At 44.6% G+C, this 18,134-nt stretch overlaps 1 protein-coding gene across 2 annotated transcripts in view; it reads right to left on the reverse strand.

Annotated features, from left to right (window-relative positions):
• itga11a (integrin, alpha 11a) overlaps positions 1-17,832 on the reverse strand; it is a 183,806-nt gene extending 165,974 nt beyond the window's left edge. For both annotated transcript variants that reach the window (XM_060853256.1, XM_060853255.1), the window contains exon 1: positions 17,551-17,832. In XM_060853256.1, coding sequence (XP_060709239.1) covers positions 17,551-17,602 — 52 coding nt within the window. In that variant the 5' untranslated portion in view covers positions 17,603-17,832. The remainder of the gene's footprint in view (positions 1-17,550) is intronic.
• Between the last annotated feature and the right edge of the window lie 302 nt (positions 17,833-18,134).

The following is an 18,134-nucleotide window of genomic DNA, read 5'->3' on the forward strand; positions in this document are numbered from 1 at the left end:
AATGGTTTCTCATTGAAATTCACTTGAAAGTACCGTCCATTCCTCAATGTCAGCACCATGTCCTTTTCCCCAGGGCATACAGATCTATGGTAAAGTGTCCTCTGTACTTTGCCCCTACGTCGTCCCTCGGCCCCAACCTTAGATCAGCACCTGTGACAAAGTCAAAACTATGGCTTTCCACAATGCATTTGTCAATTGTACCTGAATTTTATGAAGATAATCAATATGATTAACTCTGTGGGCATTAACTGGGAACTTACTTTGCTCCTATGAATAACAATGGCCTGAAGTTGTAGTTGTTGGGTTAAGAGATATATCTCTGTGTGAATAAAAGCACATAACAGTGCACATAAAGATTGGCTCCAGTTGCATTCTTCATCAGTTGGCTTTCTGGAATGGAAGATCACTGGGAGCCCATACACAAGCACTTTCTCCAGTGCAATGGTTTTATGGATCTTGCTGTCAGCCTGAGGAAGCCTTTATGGATGATTAGAATTGCTTCAGAGTGGAAACAGGTCCTTCTGCCCAACACATCCACAGCAACCCTATCCCCTACATTTACCCTGACTAATAACCTACACTAGGGGCAATTTAGCATGGCCAACTCACTGAACCTGCACATCTTTGGATTGTGGGAGGAAACCTAAGCAAACCCTTGCAGACACAAGGAGAATGTGCGAGTTCCACACAGACAGTCACCTAAGGCTGGAATCGAACCTAGGTCCCTGGCGCTGTCAGGCAATAGTGCTAACGACTGAGCCACTGTACCGCCTTTATCCCAGCAATGAATCCAGTTCCCAAACATAAAAGGCCAATATCTCATGCATTATAACTCTGGTGCTTGTAAGTAGGATGAGCACTGATATTTCTGGGCACATATTTTCATGGATGTGAGCATGTGTGATTGAACACACATTAAAGTCATCAGTATTAAAGTGATTTTACAGATTGTATGTAAATATTAACAGTTTGACTCAGTTTTTTTATTGAATACAATGTGAATCTCTGTTTCAGACTTAAATAACATACTTTTGGATGAAAGAGAGGGTTCTTGAGAAGTTTTATCAGAATGGTTTCAAGGATGTGGGGTTTTCATGAGTGAGGTTAGATTAGAGAAACTAGGATTGAGGAAAGGAAATTGAGGGAAGATTTGATACAGGTGGACAAGACAATTGAAGGTTTAGATAGGGTAGACATGGAAAAATTGCTACCATTAATTGATTATTCAAGGATTACGCAATATTTATTTAATAGGAGAAAGTGAGGACTGCAGATGCTGGAGATCAGAGTCAAAAGGTGTGGCACTGGGAAAGCACAGCAGGTCAGGCAGCATCTGAGGAAGCAAGAGAGTCAATATTTTGGGCATGTTTATTTAATGTTAGGGGCCAGAGTTGCTCGGACAGCTCTGGGAAAGAGCCTTATTATGCAGCAATTAGTCATAAACCTGCCAGCTATGAGGGTGGTGGAAGCAGATATAATCAATTATTAAGAAAGAAATTGGCTGGGAACTGAAGCAAAATAAATTTGCAGGGCTATGGGGTTTGAGCAGGTCAACGGATTAACTGGGTTGACATTGAATGTGATGGGCCAATTGGCCTCTCTATGCTGCAATGACTCAAAACATTTAAAACAAAAACAAATAAAAGTTGACAGAAGAATTCAAATCAAATAATATCAACTAGACCATCACACCCTTAGTCGAAAAGTCTCTTCAGCTTTTGTGCTTGTTTGTTGAAGCTGAGTTGGAGACTGTTAGTCATGTTGACATCAAAGCAAGGCTAATAGCTGGCCAGCAGAGACTTCATTAAGTGAAGAGTTTGACATATCCAGTCACACATGCGCATGCACACACACAGACACACACATACACACACACTCGCACACTCTCCATCAGACACAAAGTTACAAAATCATTCTCAAACTCACAAAGACATGCATGCACTGGGAATTTAATTTTTCCTTGAACTGTTCAATTGTCAAGATCAGTACAGCAGCCAACTCTGCAGCTGAACTGCTCAGTTTAAACCAGATGGCTTGGCCAACACAGTATTGGCCACATCCAGAAAAGCACCATTGCAGCAGACAGCAGCACAAGAACTGATAGCTAAAGACTAGACACTGACCCGTGTCACCATTCCCAGGATGATACAAATCTTCAGGAGAAGGAGCAATGGGGGCAAAAAAGAAAGATTTTGCATTTGTATTGTGTCTTTCAAGACCATAGGATGTTCCAAAGTGCTTTTACAATCAGTTAATTATTTTTGAAACAGGGTCACTGTTGTAATGGTAACAGCTAATTCACACACAATAAATCCCACAACTAGCAATGAAACAACAATCAGATAATATGTTATGAGTTGAGGGAGAAATGCTGACTAGAACAATGGGAGAACTCCCCTCTCTTGAAAGAATGCTTTGAGATCTTTGATTTTTAAATTCATATCTGAAGGTCAGCACCTCTGACAGTGCAGCATTCCCTCAGGACCGCACGGGCACTATCAAACTTGCTTTTGAATCCATAGTCATCTGATGCAGAAACCAGGATGCTATCCGTCGAGACACAAATCTAAAGCAGTGCTAAATGCAATGGCATTGTTTTATGGAGAGTAAGCTGCAGTTAATGAGGAAAAGAGACCAGGGAAATATCAGAGTAATGTCTGTCCAGTCAGTGGACTCTGTAGAACTGCAGCAGTTCAACACAGCAGCTCACCACCACCTTTTTCAGGCCAGTAGGGATGGGCACTAAATGTTGACTTGCCTGGTGACACCCATGTCCTAAGAATGGATAAAGCAAGTGTTGTCCAGTGTGTAGAAAGCATCCCAGATGTCCACCTAATTTGAACAATGTGCTTTTCTCCCCTTTGCCATCTAGACGGCCCTCCACTGCACCATCTCCATTCCCTGTTCCACTGCTCTACATGTCCCCCCCAACACAATTAAGACTGAGTTCTCCTTGACCTTACCTGTCACACCACTAGTCTCTGCATCCAACTCATCATCCTTAAACACTTCCACCAACCCCAACTAGACCCCACTACCAAGAGCATCTTCCCCTCCTCTCTGCCTTCCATGAGGACAATTTCCTTTGATAGTTCTTAGTTTGTACCACTCTCCCCACCAACCACACCCACCACCTCCTTCGGTCCCACCACCCCCCACCCCTCCCAAACCCCCAGGTACCTTGCCCCGCAACCTGAAAAGATGCAAAACCTGCGGGTACACCATCCCCCGCACCTCCTTCCAGGGCCCCAAACAGTCCTTCCAGATAAGACACAGGTTCACCTGCCTCTCCTCCAACTTTACTGCATCGGGTGCTCCCGATGTGATCTTCTCTCCATCAGGGCAACCGAGAATAAACTTTGGTAACAGTTCCCCGAGCATCTCAGCCAGGCCCCAGGGGCCGACCAGACCTCCCAGTCACCTCCCATTTTAATTCCCCTTCCCACTCCCTTGGCCTGCTCCATTGCCACATCGAACCAAACCGTAAACTGGGGGAACAAAACTCATCTTCTGCCTGGGTGGCCTACAGCCCAGAGGACTCAACATCGAGAGGTCTCCAAGTTCAAATAACCTCCCTTCCCATTCCCCAACTTCCTTCCCAGCCCTTTCCCCTCACTCCCACTCTCCCTGCCACCAACCATATTCATTCCTCCCATTGACCAACCAGCTCGTACCCTCTGCCTGTCTTCCCCACTTCACTACCCGACCCCTGCCACCCCCTTTATCTGTAGCTCCCCCCTACACCCACCCCCAGTCCTGAAGAAGGGATACACCCGTAATGTCGACTTCTCCACCTCCTGATGCTGCCTGGCTTGCTGTGTTCTTCCAGCCTCCTGCCTGTCTACAGCTTTAATTGAGCAGTTACATTTTGCTCAATTGGAACAGTCTCACAGAATGTTTGAACACTATCTCTGTGTCCAAGTCTGGACAGGCTGTTGCTGCAGCTCCAACAAATGAAAAAGATTAAATGAAAACTGAAAGAACTGCGGATGCGGCAAATCTGAAACAAGAGCAGAAATTACTGGAAAAGTTCAGCAGGTCTGGCAGCACCTGTGGAGAGAAATCAGAGTTAACATTTTGGGTCCAGTGACCTTTCCTCAGAACAGAATGAAAAAGACCGACAGATTTCTGTGACTGTTACTGGGTTAAAGAAGCTACACTAAACCTCTGGAATGTCACTGACTTCCGAATCTCCAAAGTTACAAACTAGGAGTATAAACAGAGTTGCATATTTTATCAAGGGCAGTGTGAATTTAACTGGTTAGGATTAGGTGAAAGTGAGGACTGCAGATGCTGGAGATCAGAGTCAAGATTAGAGTGGTGCTGGAAAAGCACAGCAGGTCAGATAACATCTGAGGAGCAGGAAATTCGACATTTCGGGCAAAAGCCCTTCATCAGGTTAGGATTAACAGTACGTCTATAATGGTTTAAAAAAAACAGCATCATTAATATGCTCACCCAGCATATTAACAATTTGTATTTTAAAGGCGCGCTGGGCCAAAGAAACAGCTGACAATGCAAATAATAATTGAAGATGTGAAATTGGAGGAGTACTAAGGTGTTGGAGGTTGGAATGCTGAATGAAGTTACAGAGGTAGAGAGGCACAAGTTCTGGTCGAGTTTGAACTCAGGGATGAATACTGTGGTGTTACGAATACTGGGAGACTATTTCAATCAGTGACCATTGGAAGAATGGGTGAATGATACTTGGTGCAATTTAGGGCCTAGGCAGCAGAGATTTACATGAGGCTGCCCACAACAGGCAATGCGAACTCCAACTGGCTGTTGATCTTCCTTTTAAATCAGCAACCTATCTTCAACTTTCTCCTTGACCCTTGACAGTCCGTGTGGCGAAGCTAACCCCACAGACACTGTTATGGGACCACACTTAAGCATTGTGACCCACCAATGACTAACATCTCAACAGTTACCCAGTGACCCTTGTGATTCGAGAGATGTTGATCTGATCTCTCTGCTGATCCGGTTTTGATTAGACCAGTTCTGGATTATTAATTCCAAATAACAGTGGAGGCTAAATTCTTTTGCTATTATGTGGAATTCCTGGCTTTCTCCCAGCGCTTTGGGGAGACCGCGCCCTGCGATTCCACCCTCTTTATCGATGAAAATTACAGCTAATGGCCTTGGTGGTTTTCCTCTGTTTCCCCCATTCTCCTCGTTGCACCGACTCACAGTCCCCAACAGCACTGAATCACCATTCTGTATCTCACATCGGATCAAGCGCAGTCACTGGCTGATTGTTTTGTTCTCTCCTCTGACAGTCGCACTCTCAAGCCGCCTTGCCTTAGGATCCAGGATGCTTCCTGATCCAGGATTTCACATTGCTGTGTGAATGCCACATTAGATGAGACATATAAGATTATGAAAGGATTGGACACTCTGGCAGCAGGAAACATGTTTCTGCTGATGGGCGAGTGCTGAACCAGAGGACACAGCTTAAAAATACGGGGTAGACCATTTAGGACAGAGATGAGGAGAAACTTCTTCACCCAGAGAGTGGTGGCTGTGTGGAATGCTCTGCCCCGGAGGGCAGTGGAGGCCCAGTCTCTGGATTCATTTAAGAAAGAGTTGGATAGAGCTCTCAAAGATCGTGGAATCAAAGGTTATGGAGATAAGGCAGGAAGAGGATACTAATTAGGAATGGTCAGCCATGATCATATTGAATGGCGGTGCAGGCTCGAAGGGCTGAATGGCCTACTCCTGCACCTATTGTCTATTGTCTAGATTTTTCTCAAAGGGGCATGAAACTGAGGCCCACTCTGCCTGCTCAGGTGAACATAAACATCCACATTTGACGAAGAGTAGATGACACCTTTGGGCTGTCTGTCTGAAATTTGCTAACCCTGAGCACAAGAAACAGATTATTTGGTAATTATCTGAGAGCCTGTAATGGGAGCTTTCCTTGCATTAATGGGTTACTGTGTTCCCCTACATTACACCAGTGATGATGTGGAGGTGCCGGTGTTGGACTGGGGTGGACATGATCAGAAGTCACATGACACCAGATTATTGTCTAATAGGTTTATTTGAAATCACAGGCTTTTGGAGCGTTGCTGCTTCATCAGATAAAGTCTTCACTTGACAAAGGAGCAGCGCTCCGAAAGCTTGTGATTTCAAATAAACCTGTTGGACTATAACCTGATGTCATTTAACTTCTGACCTTACACTAGTGATGACATTTCAGAAGTACGGAACTACAGTGACATGGTAAAGATAAAGTCACCGTAGTCCCATGGAGCTGCTCTCTTGTTAGAGGTGCACAACTGATGGTGAGTTTAACCCAAGGGTCATCATGTCTGAGGCAAAGCTGAGAAGGACTTTCATGGTGATGTCAGCCAGTATAGAATTGAACCTACACCATTAGCATCCTACTGCTTTGCAAACCATCCAGCCAACTAAGCTAACCAATCCCAGAGTGTGGTAAAGTCATCACTAGACTTGTAACCCAAAGGCCCGGCCTATTTCTCTGTGGAACGTGAGTTCAAATCCCATCAGGATAGCTGTGAGGATTTCAAATCCAATGAACAAATTTGGAATATCAAGCTAGTCGCAGTAATGTTGACCATGGTAGCTAGCCACTCAAATGCCTGAAATCTGCCATCTTATGTTACAACTTACATGTGACTCCAGAGTCATGGACACACACTGAGACAAACATTGACTGTGCCTGTAGGACCATCAACTCGGTGAAAGACACTCTTTGGTCTGCCCTAACCTTGTTAGTCTTCCAGAACAAGCAGTTGACCCTGACCAAGTGTTGCAGACTAGAAGAAAGTGAGGACTGCAGATGCTGGAGATCAGAGTCGAGAGTGTGGTGCTGGAAAAGCACAGCAGGTCAGGCAGCATCCGGGGAGCAGGAGAATTGATGTTTCGGGCGTAAGCCTTTCGTCAGGAATCAAGCCCTCCTGATGGAGGTCCTATGCTCGAAACATTGATTTTCCTGCTTCTCGGATGCTGCCTGACCTGCTGTGCTTTTCCAGCACCACACTCTGAACAAGTGTTGCAGACTGGCATGTTCCAAGGCCCAGGACTACATGGTGAGGGACACACTAAAGCTTGGGGCAGCTGCCACCGAGGCGCAGTGGGGAAAGGCTATTGTCTGAGGTCTTTCTGCTGAAGAGAAATGGAGATCTGTTCAGTTACCAGACCCTCCTAGTGCCTCAAATGTAAATACGCTCCTGTAAGTGAAAGAGATGTCTTTGGTTTTTTTGGATAGAGTCTAACTCCAATATTGGTTCAATTCCTTGATACACTATTGTACAGAACTGAACTGTGTTTGTGACTATGTATACAAGGATAATTTTTATTCATGAAGCAGCTTTTTGAAATTTAAAAAAATGTGGTTGATTCTGAAATGGCTTGCAATTTGCTCAGCTGAAAAGTAATGAAGAATAGGCAACATATGCTCTTCATATTCCATGAAAGAACAAAGGGAAGTGATCTTGGATCATGTAAGGTCATGGAAAATGTTGTATAAATACAATTCTTTCCTTAAAGATATCATTTCAATCAGTGAAGAGGTTTCGCTGCATCCTCCATGATAATCATGATTTGGAGGTGCCGGTGTTGGACTGGGGTGTACAAAGTGAAAAATCACACAACACCAAGTTACAGTCCAACCAGGTTATTTGGAAGCATTAGCTTTTAGAGCACTGCTCCTTCATCAGGTAGTTGTGGAGCGTAAGATCAGAATCTATAGCGAAAGAATTTATAGTGTGATGCAACTGAAATTATGTACTGAAAAAGACCTGGATTGTTTGTTAAGTCCCTCATCGTTTAGAATGACCATGTTGGATTCAGTTCTTTCAAACGTAAATCCCAGAATTTTTTTTAAAGCTACATTTTCAAGTGAACTTTAACAATAGGTGCCATGTTGACCCAGATAATGCATTGAAGGTGTGAGGTGCCCTGTGTGAGGCTGTCTGTACCCCAATGTTCAGACTGATTTTATTTCTAAAAACAGATTTACAGAACCTTGCATGGATTCATGCTGTTTTTGAGCAAAATAAAATGTAATTCTGCAAGTACAAATTCATCCCACAAACTTATATGTGTGTATATGTGTGAGTGTACCTCTGCACCCTCTCACAGACTTATACCCCTTTACACTCACACTCATACACATACACATAAAAGACATGACACTCTTTCATTAGTATCCTTATGTACAGATGAGGAAGGACACCACTTCGACTGGGCCAACACATCATCCTAGGACAAGCCAAACAGAGACAAGCATGAGAATTCCTAGAAACATGGCATTCCAACCGGAATGCCATCAACAAACACATCAAGTTGGACCCCATTTACTACCCTCTGAGAAAAATAACAGGAAATGATATCACCACAGGAAATTACATCACCAACACAAGGAAACCTAAACACATAAATAGAAAGCGGATCACTAACACCAGTGCTTCACTGGAGGCTTACTGATGATGTTAACTCGTATATTGATGAAACGTCTGAAAATGAACCTTCCAGCTCAGTGAGCAAACCTACATCCATAAATTATACTCCACAACCACCTGATGAAGTAGCAGTGCTCTGAAAGCTAATGCTTCCAAATAAACTTGGGCTATAACCTGGCATTGTGTGATTTTTAACTTTCTCCTCCCTGATTGTCTTTAATGCTATGATCCCTTTCCCCTTCCTAATAAATAATGCCGTTTGGTGGTTAGCCAATATTGAATTTATTATTTCAAGAATAGGCCAACTTAATCAGTCCTGAATACCACTGCTGTTGACTTGATATTTTGAACTCATTATAGTGTAGTAAATCAGAGTGAGATTTACCAGACCCCTTACAGCTCGGTCAGTTTCCCATACCCTAAACCACGAGCCTGCAAACACCACAGGCCTCTCTCATTAAATGGGTTAGTTTGAGTTTGCTGCACAGTCACTTTACATCTCATTCCAACTCACCGTCAGCACGTGTGACATTCTTAAGTGTTTATGAACAAGAAATTGGCCCAATCTACTTTTGTTAAACTGATCCCATTTTCCAAGGAAAATGGCAATTGTTGGCACAAACTGGGAAGGAGTATTTGTGGGTTTGCTTCCATGGCGAACAGTCAAAGTGATCGCGTTGATAGATGTCAAGAGATACTAGGCAAGTGTGCACGGAAGAAGGGGATACAAAGTTATGATGAGAAACTTAACAAAAGAAAGGTGGAATGGGATTTAAATGCCAGTATGGGTGGGATGGGCCAAAAGGCCTTTTCTATGATGTAACTTTACACTCACCAAACCACAGACAAGCTCATTCAACTGTGTATAAAATAGATTGGGATGCTACTGGAAAAGGGGATTAGGAATGATGGATATTTGATGACTGGCACAGATATAATGGGCCAAAGGGCTTCTTTCTGTGGTGTCAAACCTTATGGCTCAATGACTCCAAACATTTCTTCAGCTCCTGGGAAGAAAAGATGTTGTACAAGGTCAGGTGGGATGTTGAATTATTGGGGAAAGGGGGGTGGACTTGGAGTTGGGGAGGACCCTTTAGGAACCCTTTAGTTCATGTTCTGCAGGGTGTGGCCAAACCACAAGGCCTATTTAGAAAGAAATCCTTGTGTTTATCCAGTGATATTTCAACCACCTTGAACTGCTTCAAGTACCTTTGACTCAGCACGACTATCACAAGAGTATATGATTATAACACGGATGAATGTCACATCTAATCATTTCCCCAGGACGGCATGGGATTTTGTTACATTCTTTCACAGGATGTGGATTTGGTTGGCCATCGCTAGCCACCACTTCAGAAAGCAGTGGGGAGCCTTCAGCTACACCAGGCACTCCATGTGCTGTGAGTACATCCACAGTGCGGCTACTTCCAAAATACTGACACAGCAACACTAAAGGTGTGGTCATTCCAAATCAGGATTGTACATGGCTTGGATAGAAACCTGCAAATCCTATAAATCTGCTGCATGTGTCTTTCTAGTTGGTGGAGATTAAGGATTTGAGAGGTGCGTTTGAAGGAGGCTTGAGTTCCTGCAGTGTGGCTTGTTGATGGTACACATTGCTGCTACTGAGCGTCAGTGGTGAAAGGAGGGAACATTGATGAATTACTCAGACACAAGGACGGCCTCCTGCCCTGATTACGGCACTGGCTTAGTGCTGGTCACTGGTCAAAAACAGATGGGTCTCCACATCAAGTCCCTTCTTCACTCTATCTGAATTTTAATGTCAATAAAAAAACTTTGTGCTGTTCAGGAATAGCTGTGTGTAGTCACAGTGCAAGGACTGCTTCCTGTAAGCTGTGAAGCTACCTCACACACACAGCCACTCCAAGGGTTTGTGCATAGCCATCAATGTTGAAAATGTGTTGCTGGAAAAGTGCAGCAGGTCAGGCAGCATCCAAGGAACAGGAAATTCGACATTTTGGGCATAAGCCCTTCATCAGGAATTGAGAGGTTCTGAATAAGCTAAAGCCTTGTTCAAGATGTGACACAGCACTCCTCCAGTGGTACGCCATCAATGTGTCAACATGGCGCACAGCATTGAAGTGCAATTCCTGAAGTCGCTATCCCACACATTCCACAGAAGAAAAGAAATTATTAGAGGGAATGTTGACTGAAGGAAGTGTGAAGTAGAAGTGGAAAGAAAGAATGTAGCACTTCCCAACACCTCATGGTGTTCCCAACCCACCTCACAGCCAAGGAACGCCTTTTGAAGTCTAGTTCTTGTTGTAATGTAAGGAATGTGGCAGTCAGTTTGCACACAGACAGCAATGTGATAATGACCAAGTCATAAAGGACAAGTGAGCAGGACACTGGGGAGAACTGCTCTACCCTTCTTCAATATAATGCAACAGGATTTTAATCATCCAATCAAGAGGTTCTGTATAAGTTAAAGCCTTGTTCAAGATGTGACACAGCACTCCTCCAGTGGTACGTTGGAATGCCAGTCTCGGTTTGTGGGTCCAGCTTTCTGGAGGAGGGTCTAAACACATGACCCTCCTGACTGAGAGGTGACAGCACTACCATGGTTGACAATATCAGCAACCTGGGGAGAGATGGGAGGTATGGGCAGTTCCACACAACTTGCCAGCATTGTTTCTGAATGGCTGCAGTTGATAGCACAGAGTATACTCACAATGCCAAACTCCAGCTGTTTCACAAGGCAATAAAGTGAGTGCAATTAATTTGTTTGGAATTCAAAAATTCCAAGTATTTTGACTACACTTTTCACTGGCCGTGCGGAGAGGTAAACCCAGGCATGTGGAGAGGGATTGTCAAAATACAGTTCACCAGTTACCGTCAGTGATCCTGCAGCCTCCATGGTCTTTTAGCAGGAAATTCACAGGAAGGCAAGCTGGGTTTGACTTTAAGTATCCAGTTCAGTTCAGTGAAGTCATCAGGACCTGGTTCTTAGTTTCAACCCGAGGGAACAGTGACAGCTAAATAGTGGCATGGTGGTTCAGTGGTTAGTACTGCAGCCTCATGGCACCAGGGTCCTGGGTTCAATTCCACCCTCGGGTGACTGTCTGTGTGGAGTTTGCACATTCTCCCTGTGTTTATGTGGGTTTCCTCCTACAGTCGAAAGATGTGCAGGGAGGTGGATTGGCTGTGCTAAATTGCCCATAATGCTCAGGGATGTGTAGGTTAGGTGCATTAGTCAGGGAAAATGGAGAGTAATAGGTTAGGGGGAATGGGTCTGGGTGAGATACTCTTAGGAGGGTTGGTATGGACTTGTTGGGTCAAATGGCCTGTTTCCACACTGTAGGGGTTCCGTGATTCTTAACATAATGAGCCTCACAGCAGATCCAGCGGATTGGGAATCTCATGCCTGGATTTCACCATTCTCTTCCAGATTGAGACCAGTTCTCTAATTTCAGCTTCTCCCACCCATCTGCCCTCTCACACACAGGCCACCATATAGAAAACACCAGCCATGTATAGTTATGTGGCACCTTCAACCCAATGAAACTTCCTGGGCATCTCTCAAAAGGATTAGAAAACAGGACACCAAGCCACATAAAGAGAAAAAAGCTCAGATGCTGAAAAGCTTGATCAACCTGGCCAGTGTTTAGCGGTGTCTTAATGGAGAACCTTAGTGTAGTGAGCTGGAGAGGTATTGGGAAGGAATTCCAGATCCTTGGGTTCAGGTATCTGAAGGCACAACTGCCAGTGATGTGGCGGTCAAAACCAGCAGTAATCAAAAGGCAGAACTTAGAGGAGCAATGCTGAATTGGAGGATGGCTGGCCTAGCTGACTACAGAGACAGGGTTAGGATGACCACAGGGAGGAACATGAGAGCAAGGATGATACTGATTAAACACTAGACATGTCAAGGAGCTGATGTGAGTCAATGAGTATGATGAGTGAACAGAACTTGGTGCAACTTAGGACACAGTTAGTAGAGTTTGGGGCGACCTCAAATACACACAGAGAGGTGAATGTGGGATCCCAGCCAGGAATGAGTTGCAATTGTCAAGCCTTGAAGAGCAACGACATGGATGAGGCTGTCAGCAGCTGATCAGCTGAGGGAAGATGTCAGGTGACAGTAGATTGACTTAGTGCTGGTACAATGTGTGGTTAGAGGTTTACCTGAGGGGCCAACTTTGATCCCAAGGTAGTGACCAACTATAGCAATAAAGTGGATCAAAGAGCAAAGGATCCTGGGATATTGAACTGCTGCCACTATGAGATATGAACATTTTTCAGACATTGACAATCGATAAAATACGTATATGGTGCTTCTATTTAAATTACACCTAAATGATAAATCTTTACATGGTATGGGTTCTGCCGCAGCCAGAAATAGCCTTATTGTCCAAACATTACATTATCCACATCATGGTAAGACCAATAGACAATATCAACTGTAAATGGTGCAGTCAGTGGGTGCTGGGACTTGCCAGCTTGAACCATAACCTTACCTACTCATTATACACGAAGCACAATATTGTCAAGCATAGAAACTAGGAGCAGGAGGAGGCCATTCAGCCCTTCAGGCCTACTCCACCGTTCAACATAATCATGGTTGATCATCAACTCAGTCCCCTGTTCTGTTCTCCTGATGTCCTTTGGTCCCTTGAGCCCTAAGAACTAGATTTAATGCCTTCTTGAAAACATTAAATGCTTTGGCCTCAACCAGTGAATTCCACAGGCTCCCATTCTGTAGGGGAAGACATTTCTCCTCAGCTCAGTCTTAAACAATTTACCCTTTATCCTTCGATAGTTTTCAACCAAACTGTTCAGAGATGTTATGATACACCCCTGGAACAGGATGGACTTGAAACCAAGTCTGCTGGCTCAGAGGTAGGGACATTACCACTCCATCGCAAGAACCTTTTACTTTGTACACTTAGACAGTGACCCCTGGTTCTAAACCCACTGGTTGTTGAGAACATTTACCAGGTCTATTCCTGTTGGAATGTTATAAGTTTCCAGGAGATCCCTCCTAATTCTTATACACTCCAGTGAATAAAGTCCTAACTGATCCAGTCTGTCTTCATAAGGGATGCAAAGCAGGCTGGCAGTGAAGGGAGATGTAGGCAGTTCAGGAATATGTTTTGGGATCATTCTCCATTTTATCCTCAGTGATGAAGAGGTAAGTAAGTAAATGGATCTTGGCTGTTTGCAATTTGACACAAAGAAAACTAATAAATTCCCGTGCCTTTACCACAGTGCTTTAACAGCAAGCTGTAAATGCTTTCAGAGGTGACATATCACCTCAGTCATTCAAAAGCGTGTGTGAATGAGTTTGCCATCTTTCAGCAGCTGCTGGTTAGAGGTCAGGGTAATCTGCTATTGGCATCCCCAGGCCATTCCCAATGGCCTGTAGCCCCTTGTATCCAGGAGAATGAAGCTTCAGGCATGGGCCAAGGGGAGGCGCTGGTGAGCTACAGTGCGCTGGCAGTCACTTCAGTCAATTTCAGAGCATTACACTGCACTGTATACATTGCCATGACAACGGAGCTTGACCAGGAGGATGTGAGGAGAGATCTTTCAAGAATCATGTTCACCCAGAGTTTATAAGAGCAGGGACCACTTTGCTGGTGAGACGTAGACCATTTTCTCATTTTTGGGAAAGTCAGATAAGCATTTGAAAAGAAGGAACACACAGCAACGAACCTGGAGCAGTGGAATTTGTTTAGAATTGTTCTGTGAAAAGTGCTAGCGCCAACACAATGGGCCGAATGGAACCTAAAGTGCTGTCGACTCCTTCCCGAAATAGGAACTAGCCCAAGTCCACATTCCCATTACATTGTAATGATACAAAGTTCAAAACTGACCAGCTACTGACACACAACAGGTTGTGGGTCCAGTGACCCTTCTTCACGCCCTTTAGTTCTGAGGGAGAGTCACTGGATCCAAAATGTTAAGCAAAGAGCATAGAACCCCTACAGTGTGGAAACAGGCCATTTGGCCCAACAAGTCCCTCTGAAGAGTATCCCACCCAGACCCATTCCCCAACATTTCCTCTGACTAATGCACCTAACCTACACATCCCTGAACATTACAGGCAATTTAGCGTTGTCAATCCACCCTAACCTGCACATTTTTGGATTGTACTGGAACACCTGAACGAAGCCCATGCAGATATGGGGAGAATGTACCAACTCCACACATACAGTCGCCCGAGGCTGGAATCGAACCTGGATCCCAGGCGCTTTGTGGCAGTGGTGCTAACCACTGAGCCACCGTGCCACTAGACCGCTGAGTTTTTCCAGCAACTTCTGATTTCCAGCATCCACAGTTCTTTGGGGTTTTTTTTTGCTGATTCTCAACCACATTTTCCGAGTGACTGAGGAATCTGATTTCAGGAATGATAGTCTCACCACAAGCATATTTCCTTCAGCGATGAACACTGCTACATGCGGGTGTGGGTATGCATGTTAGGGCTGAGAAGTTGGTGCAATTGCCTTTAATATTGTGGGTAACCCATTCTGGAGCTGAGATTGCCTTGAACTTTCAGTCCTCTCTGGGCCGTGGTTTGAGGAAGGGATTTCTGGATGACAGTCTGAGTGAATGTCAGTGCCTCAGTGAATCGTGCTGGCAAGTTAACCACTGGGGAACAGTGAGCCAGACAATCACATCACCTGATCTATGTTGTTGACTGAGGGAGGAATATTAGTCCAAGGCAGCAGGAGGGGTTCCAGGGCTCACTCAGTTCAGAGATGATGCAGTTCACTGCAAGAATGGAAGCCAAAACAGAAACAGAATCCTCTTTACAGGATGTTATAATTCAGGAGAGAGGTAGCCGTAATCTCCACATGTTCTCAACACTAGAGTTAGGTTTAAAGACGTGTGCATTATCCAGGAGATTCCTTTACTCCTGCTCCTCCAGAATCCTTACAATGTAGAAGCAGACCTATCTGCCCATTGAGTCCATACCAACTCTCCAAAGAGCATCCTACTCAGACGCACCCTATACCATCATCCCACATTTCCCGTGACTAATCCACCTAGACCTAGGCATTCTGAAATACCACAGGCAATTTAGCATGGCCAATCCACCTAACCTGCATGTTATCGGACTGTGGGAATAAACCAGGGCTCCCAGAGGAAGCCCACTCAGATGTGGGCAGAATGTGCAAACCCCACACAAACAGTCACCTGAGGGTGGAATCGAACCCAGGTCCCTGGTGCTGTGAGGCAGCAGTGCTAACCACTGAGCCATCGTGATGGTCTCAGCTCTTTTAGTCAGGAAGTCACATTGCATTCTGCTGCTACAGCTTTTTAGTCAAGTGATGAGAGACCAGTTTTGGAGATGTTGGCATATGTCCTGGAGATAGTAGTCTCGCCCGAAAGATGATGGACCAGGTCAGATTGGCATGTGGGACTCAGTGAGCGGTAATCTCCCCTCTGAGTTGGAAGATGGTTTTCTCAGGTTCCGCTCCAGATGCTGGAACAGTGAATGCAGGCGGACTCTGGCACAGTACTGAGGGAGTGCTACACTGTGACAAGTGCTGTCTATTAGGTGAAACAATATAGTGAGGCCTCGTGCCAGCTGATGTAAAGGGTGCCATGACAGGAATTTGAAGGACAGTAGAGGAGCTCTCCTCATTCCTGATGAAGGGCTGCTGTCGATTTTCCTGCTCCTCCGATGCTGCCTGACCTGCTGTGCTTTTCCAGCAGCACACTAATCTTGAGCTCTCCTTATGTCCAGCCTAACCAGCAGAAGCAGATTGTCTGGGCACCACTCTTGCTGAGTGCAGATGAGCTCCTTACTTTCCTTCATTACACCAGTGACTCCATTTCAAAACAAGTCAATGACTGGGCTGTAAATAGACTTGGAACTGCCTAAGAGTGTACAAGGCATGATCTAAAATCTTTCTTTCACTGCATTTGGAAGTGCTAATCCCAAACTAATCGGCATACGTAGTAACACAAAGATGCCTGCCCTAACCTCCAAAGACATCAAATGCAACACTTTCCTTCATCTCTTTCCTTTAAATCTGCTGCATGGATCGTTCTGTCAAACTTTGTCAGTTTTCCTCTCATTGCTCCCACGTGTTTGACTCACGTTGTGCCAGGGTGCACACAAACAGGCATCTCCTCTGGTACCTCCTCTAAGTTTTTCACCCACACATCTCACCAATAAGCTATCCAGTTGTGGCGTGCACATGCCCTTTACTGTCACAACTCCAGTTTTCACTTGTATTGGAACCCAAACTGTGCTCAGCATCACCCAGGGAGACTGGGTTACCATAGCAGCTGGGATCAAGTCAGCATAGATCAGAGGTCAAACCTGGGATCTTCCAACAGTACCATTAAATCTAGGCTTTTAAAACTAAATGTTATGAAAAGGATGGTCTCCCTTTTCCTGTTGTGGTGCAGAGGTCATTTCTAATCACTCAAAGCCGATGCATAATCTGTAACTTTCTGTCCCTAATTGAATACGGTAAAGCCTGTTATTTACAGATTCCCTCTCATTGCTGGTGTCACATTGTGAATATAAAGTAAAGCGAGGACTGTACTGAAGCTTTACACATCGTCATTTGAGTGAACAGCTTTTAAAAGCCAAGATCAAAAGCTAGTGACTGTTCCTTTAAAAATGGTCCCACCAAACCCAACACTATAATAACATGATCCATTCTCCTGGAAAGGTTTTCCAGTAGCCACATATACGAATGTCTTTATATTAACAGGAGACACACCACGTTTGCTGATTCTCTCTGAACTGTACGCTGCTTACATTGAGAGGCAATTCACTGAAGTTAAAACACTTTCTCACTCTACTTTGGAATTACTTAATAGATAAATTACCATCAAGAGCACAAGACAGAGAGGCAGAGAGAAGGAAAGCCTGCACATTAGCCAACTTCAGAAAACATTGTATGTGTGTGTTGATTTATACTCCTTCAATATTCAGCTTTTATGTATAACTTGGCTGACTTTGTTGCAATTTCCCTGTGGGAAACTAAGTTAATCAGAACCTTGCATCTCTCTCTTTCTTTTTACCCGTTAGACTGAAATAATAAACCTAGTTGTTTTAAAAAGCCATGGACTGTAAGGAAGACTGTCCCCTACTCTACACCATCTGTCCCCACAAAACCTTTCTCCCCCGACTCACCTGACAGCTGAGTAGTGAACCACACAACAAAGCCACATCTGTACAGATCCATCTGTATAACACTACTCAAAGTCCAAAAGCTGGATCCTGTGGAGCTGCTCTGTCACCGATGTGCGCTTGGTGTGACTTCTTGCTTTCTGACTCTGTCAGTCACTGTAACTGTGAGAGTAGGAGGACTCTTGTAGGAGGGCTTCTGGCATTAGGTCGGGAGATTGCCAGGACGTTTATGATCAGGCTATTTCCTCCCCTTGCCCTGGTCCCTCACACACAGCAGGAGCTCAGTGTTTTTGAAACAGCAATAGCCTGGTGGCTGGAGTTAGCAGGCAATGTATGAAGCACTGATTGCCTGCCTGCAAGTGATGTCAACCAAATGGAGAGGAGGGGAAACCAGAGACTGGCTGTGCTGTAACTCACAGCAAACATTAACTTTACTCTGCACTTTACCTCAGTGACTGTCTTTAATGTGGCTGCTTGGAGGAAATTATAAACAGTGACTATAAAAAGTTAAAGACACAGCATCTTTTGACGCTCATTACTTATACTTTGCCTGACAAAAATGCACTGGGAAAGGTTTCAGCTGAATT

This window comes from Hemiscyllium ocellatum, chromosome 39 (assembly GCF_020745735.1).
Source record: "Hemiscyllium ocellatum isolate sHemOce1 chromosome 39, sHemOce1.pat.X.cur, whole genome shotgun sequence".
NCBI classification, from domain to species: Eukaryota; Metazoa; Chordata; class Chondrichthyes; order Orectolobiformes; family Hemiscylliidae; genus Hemiscyllium; species Hemiscyllium ocellatum.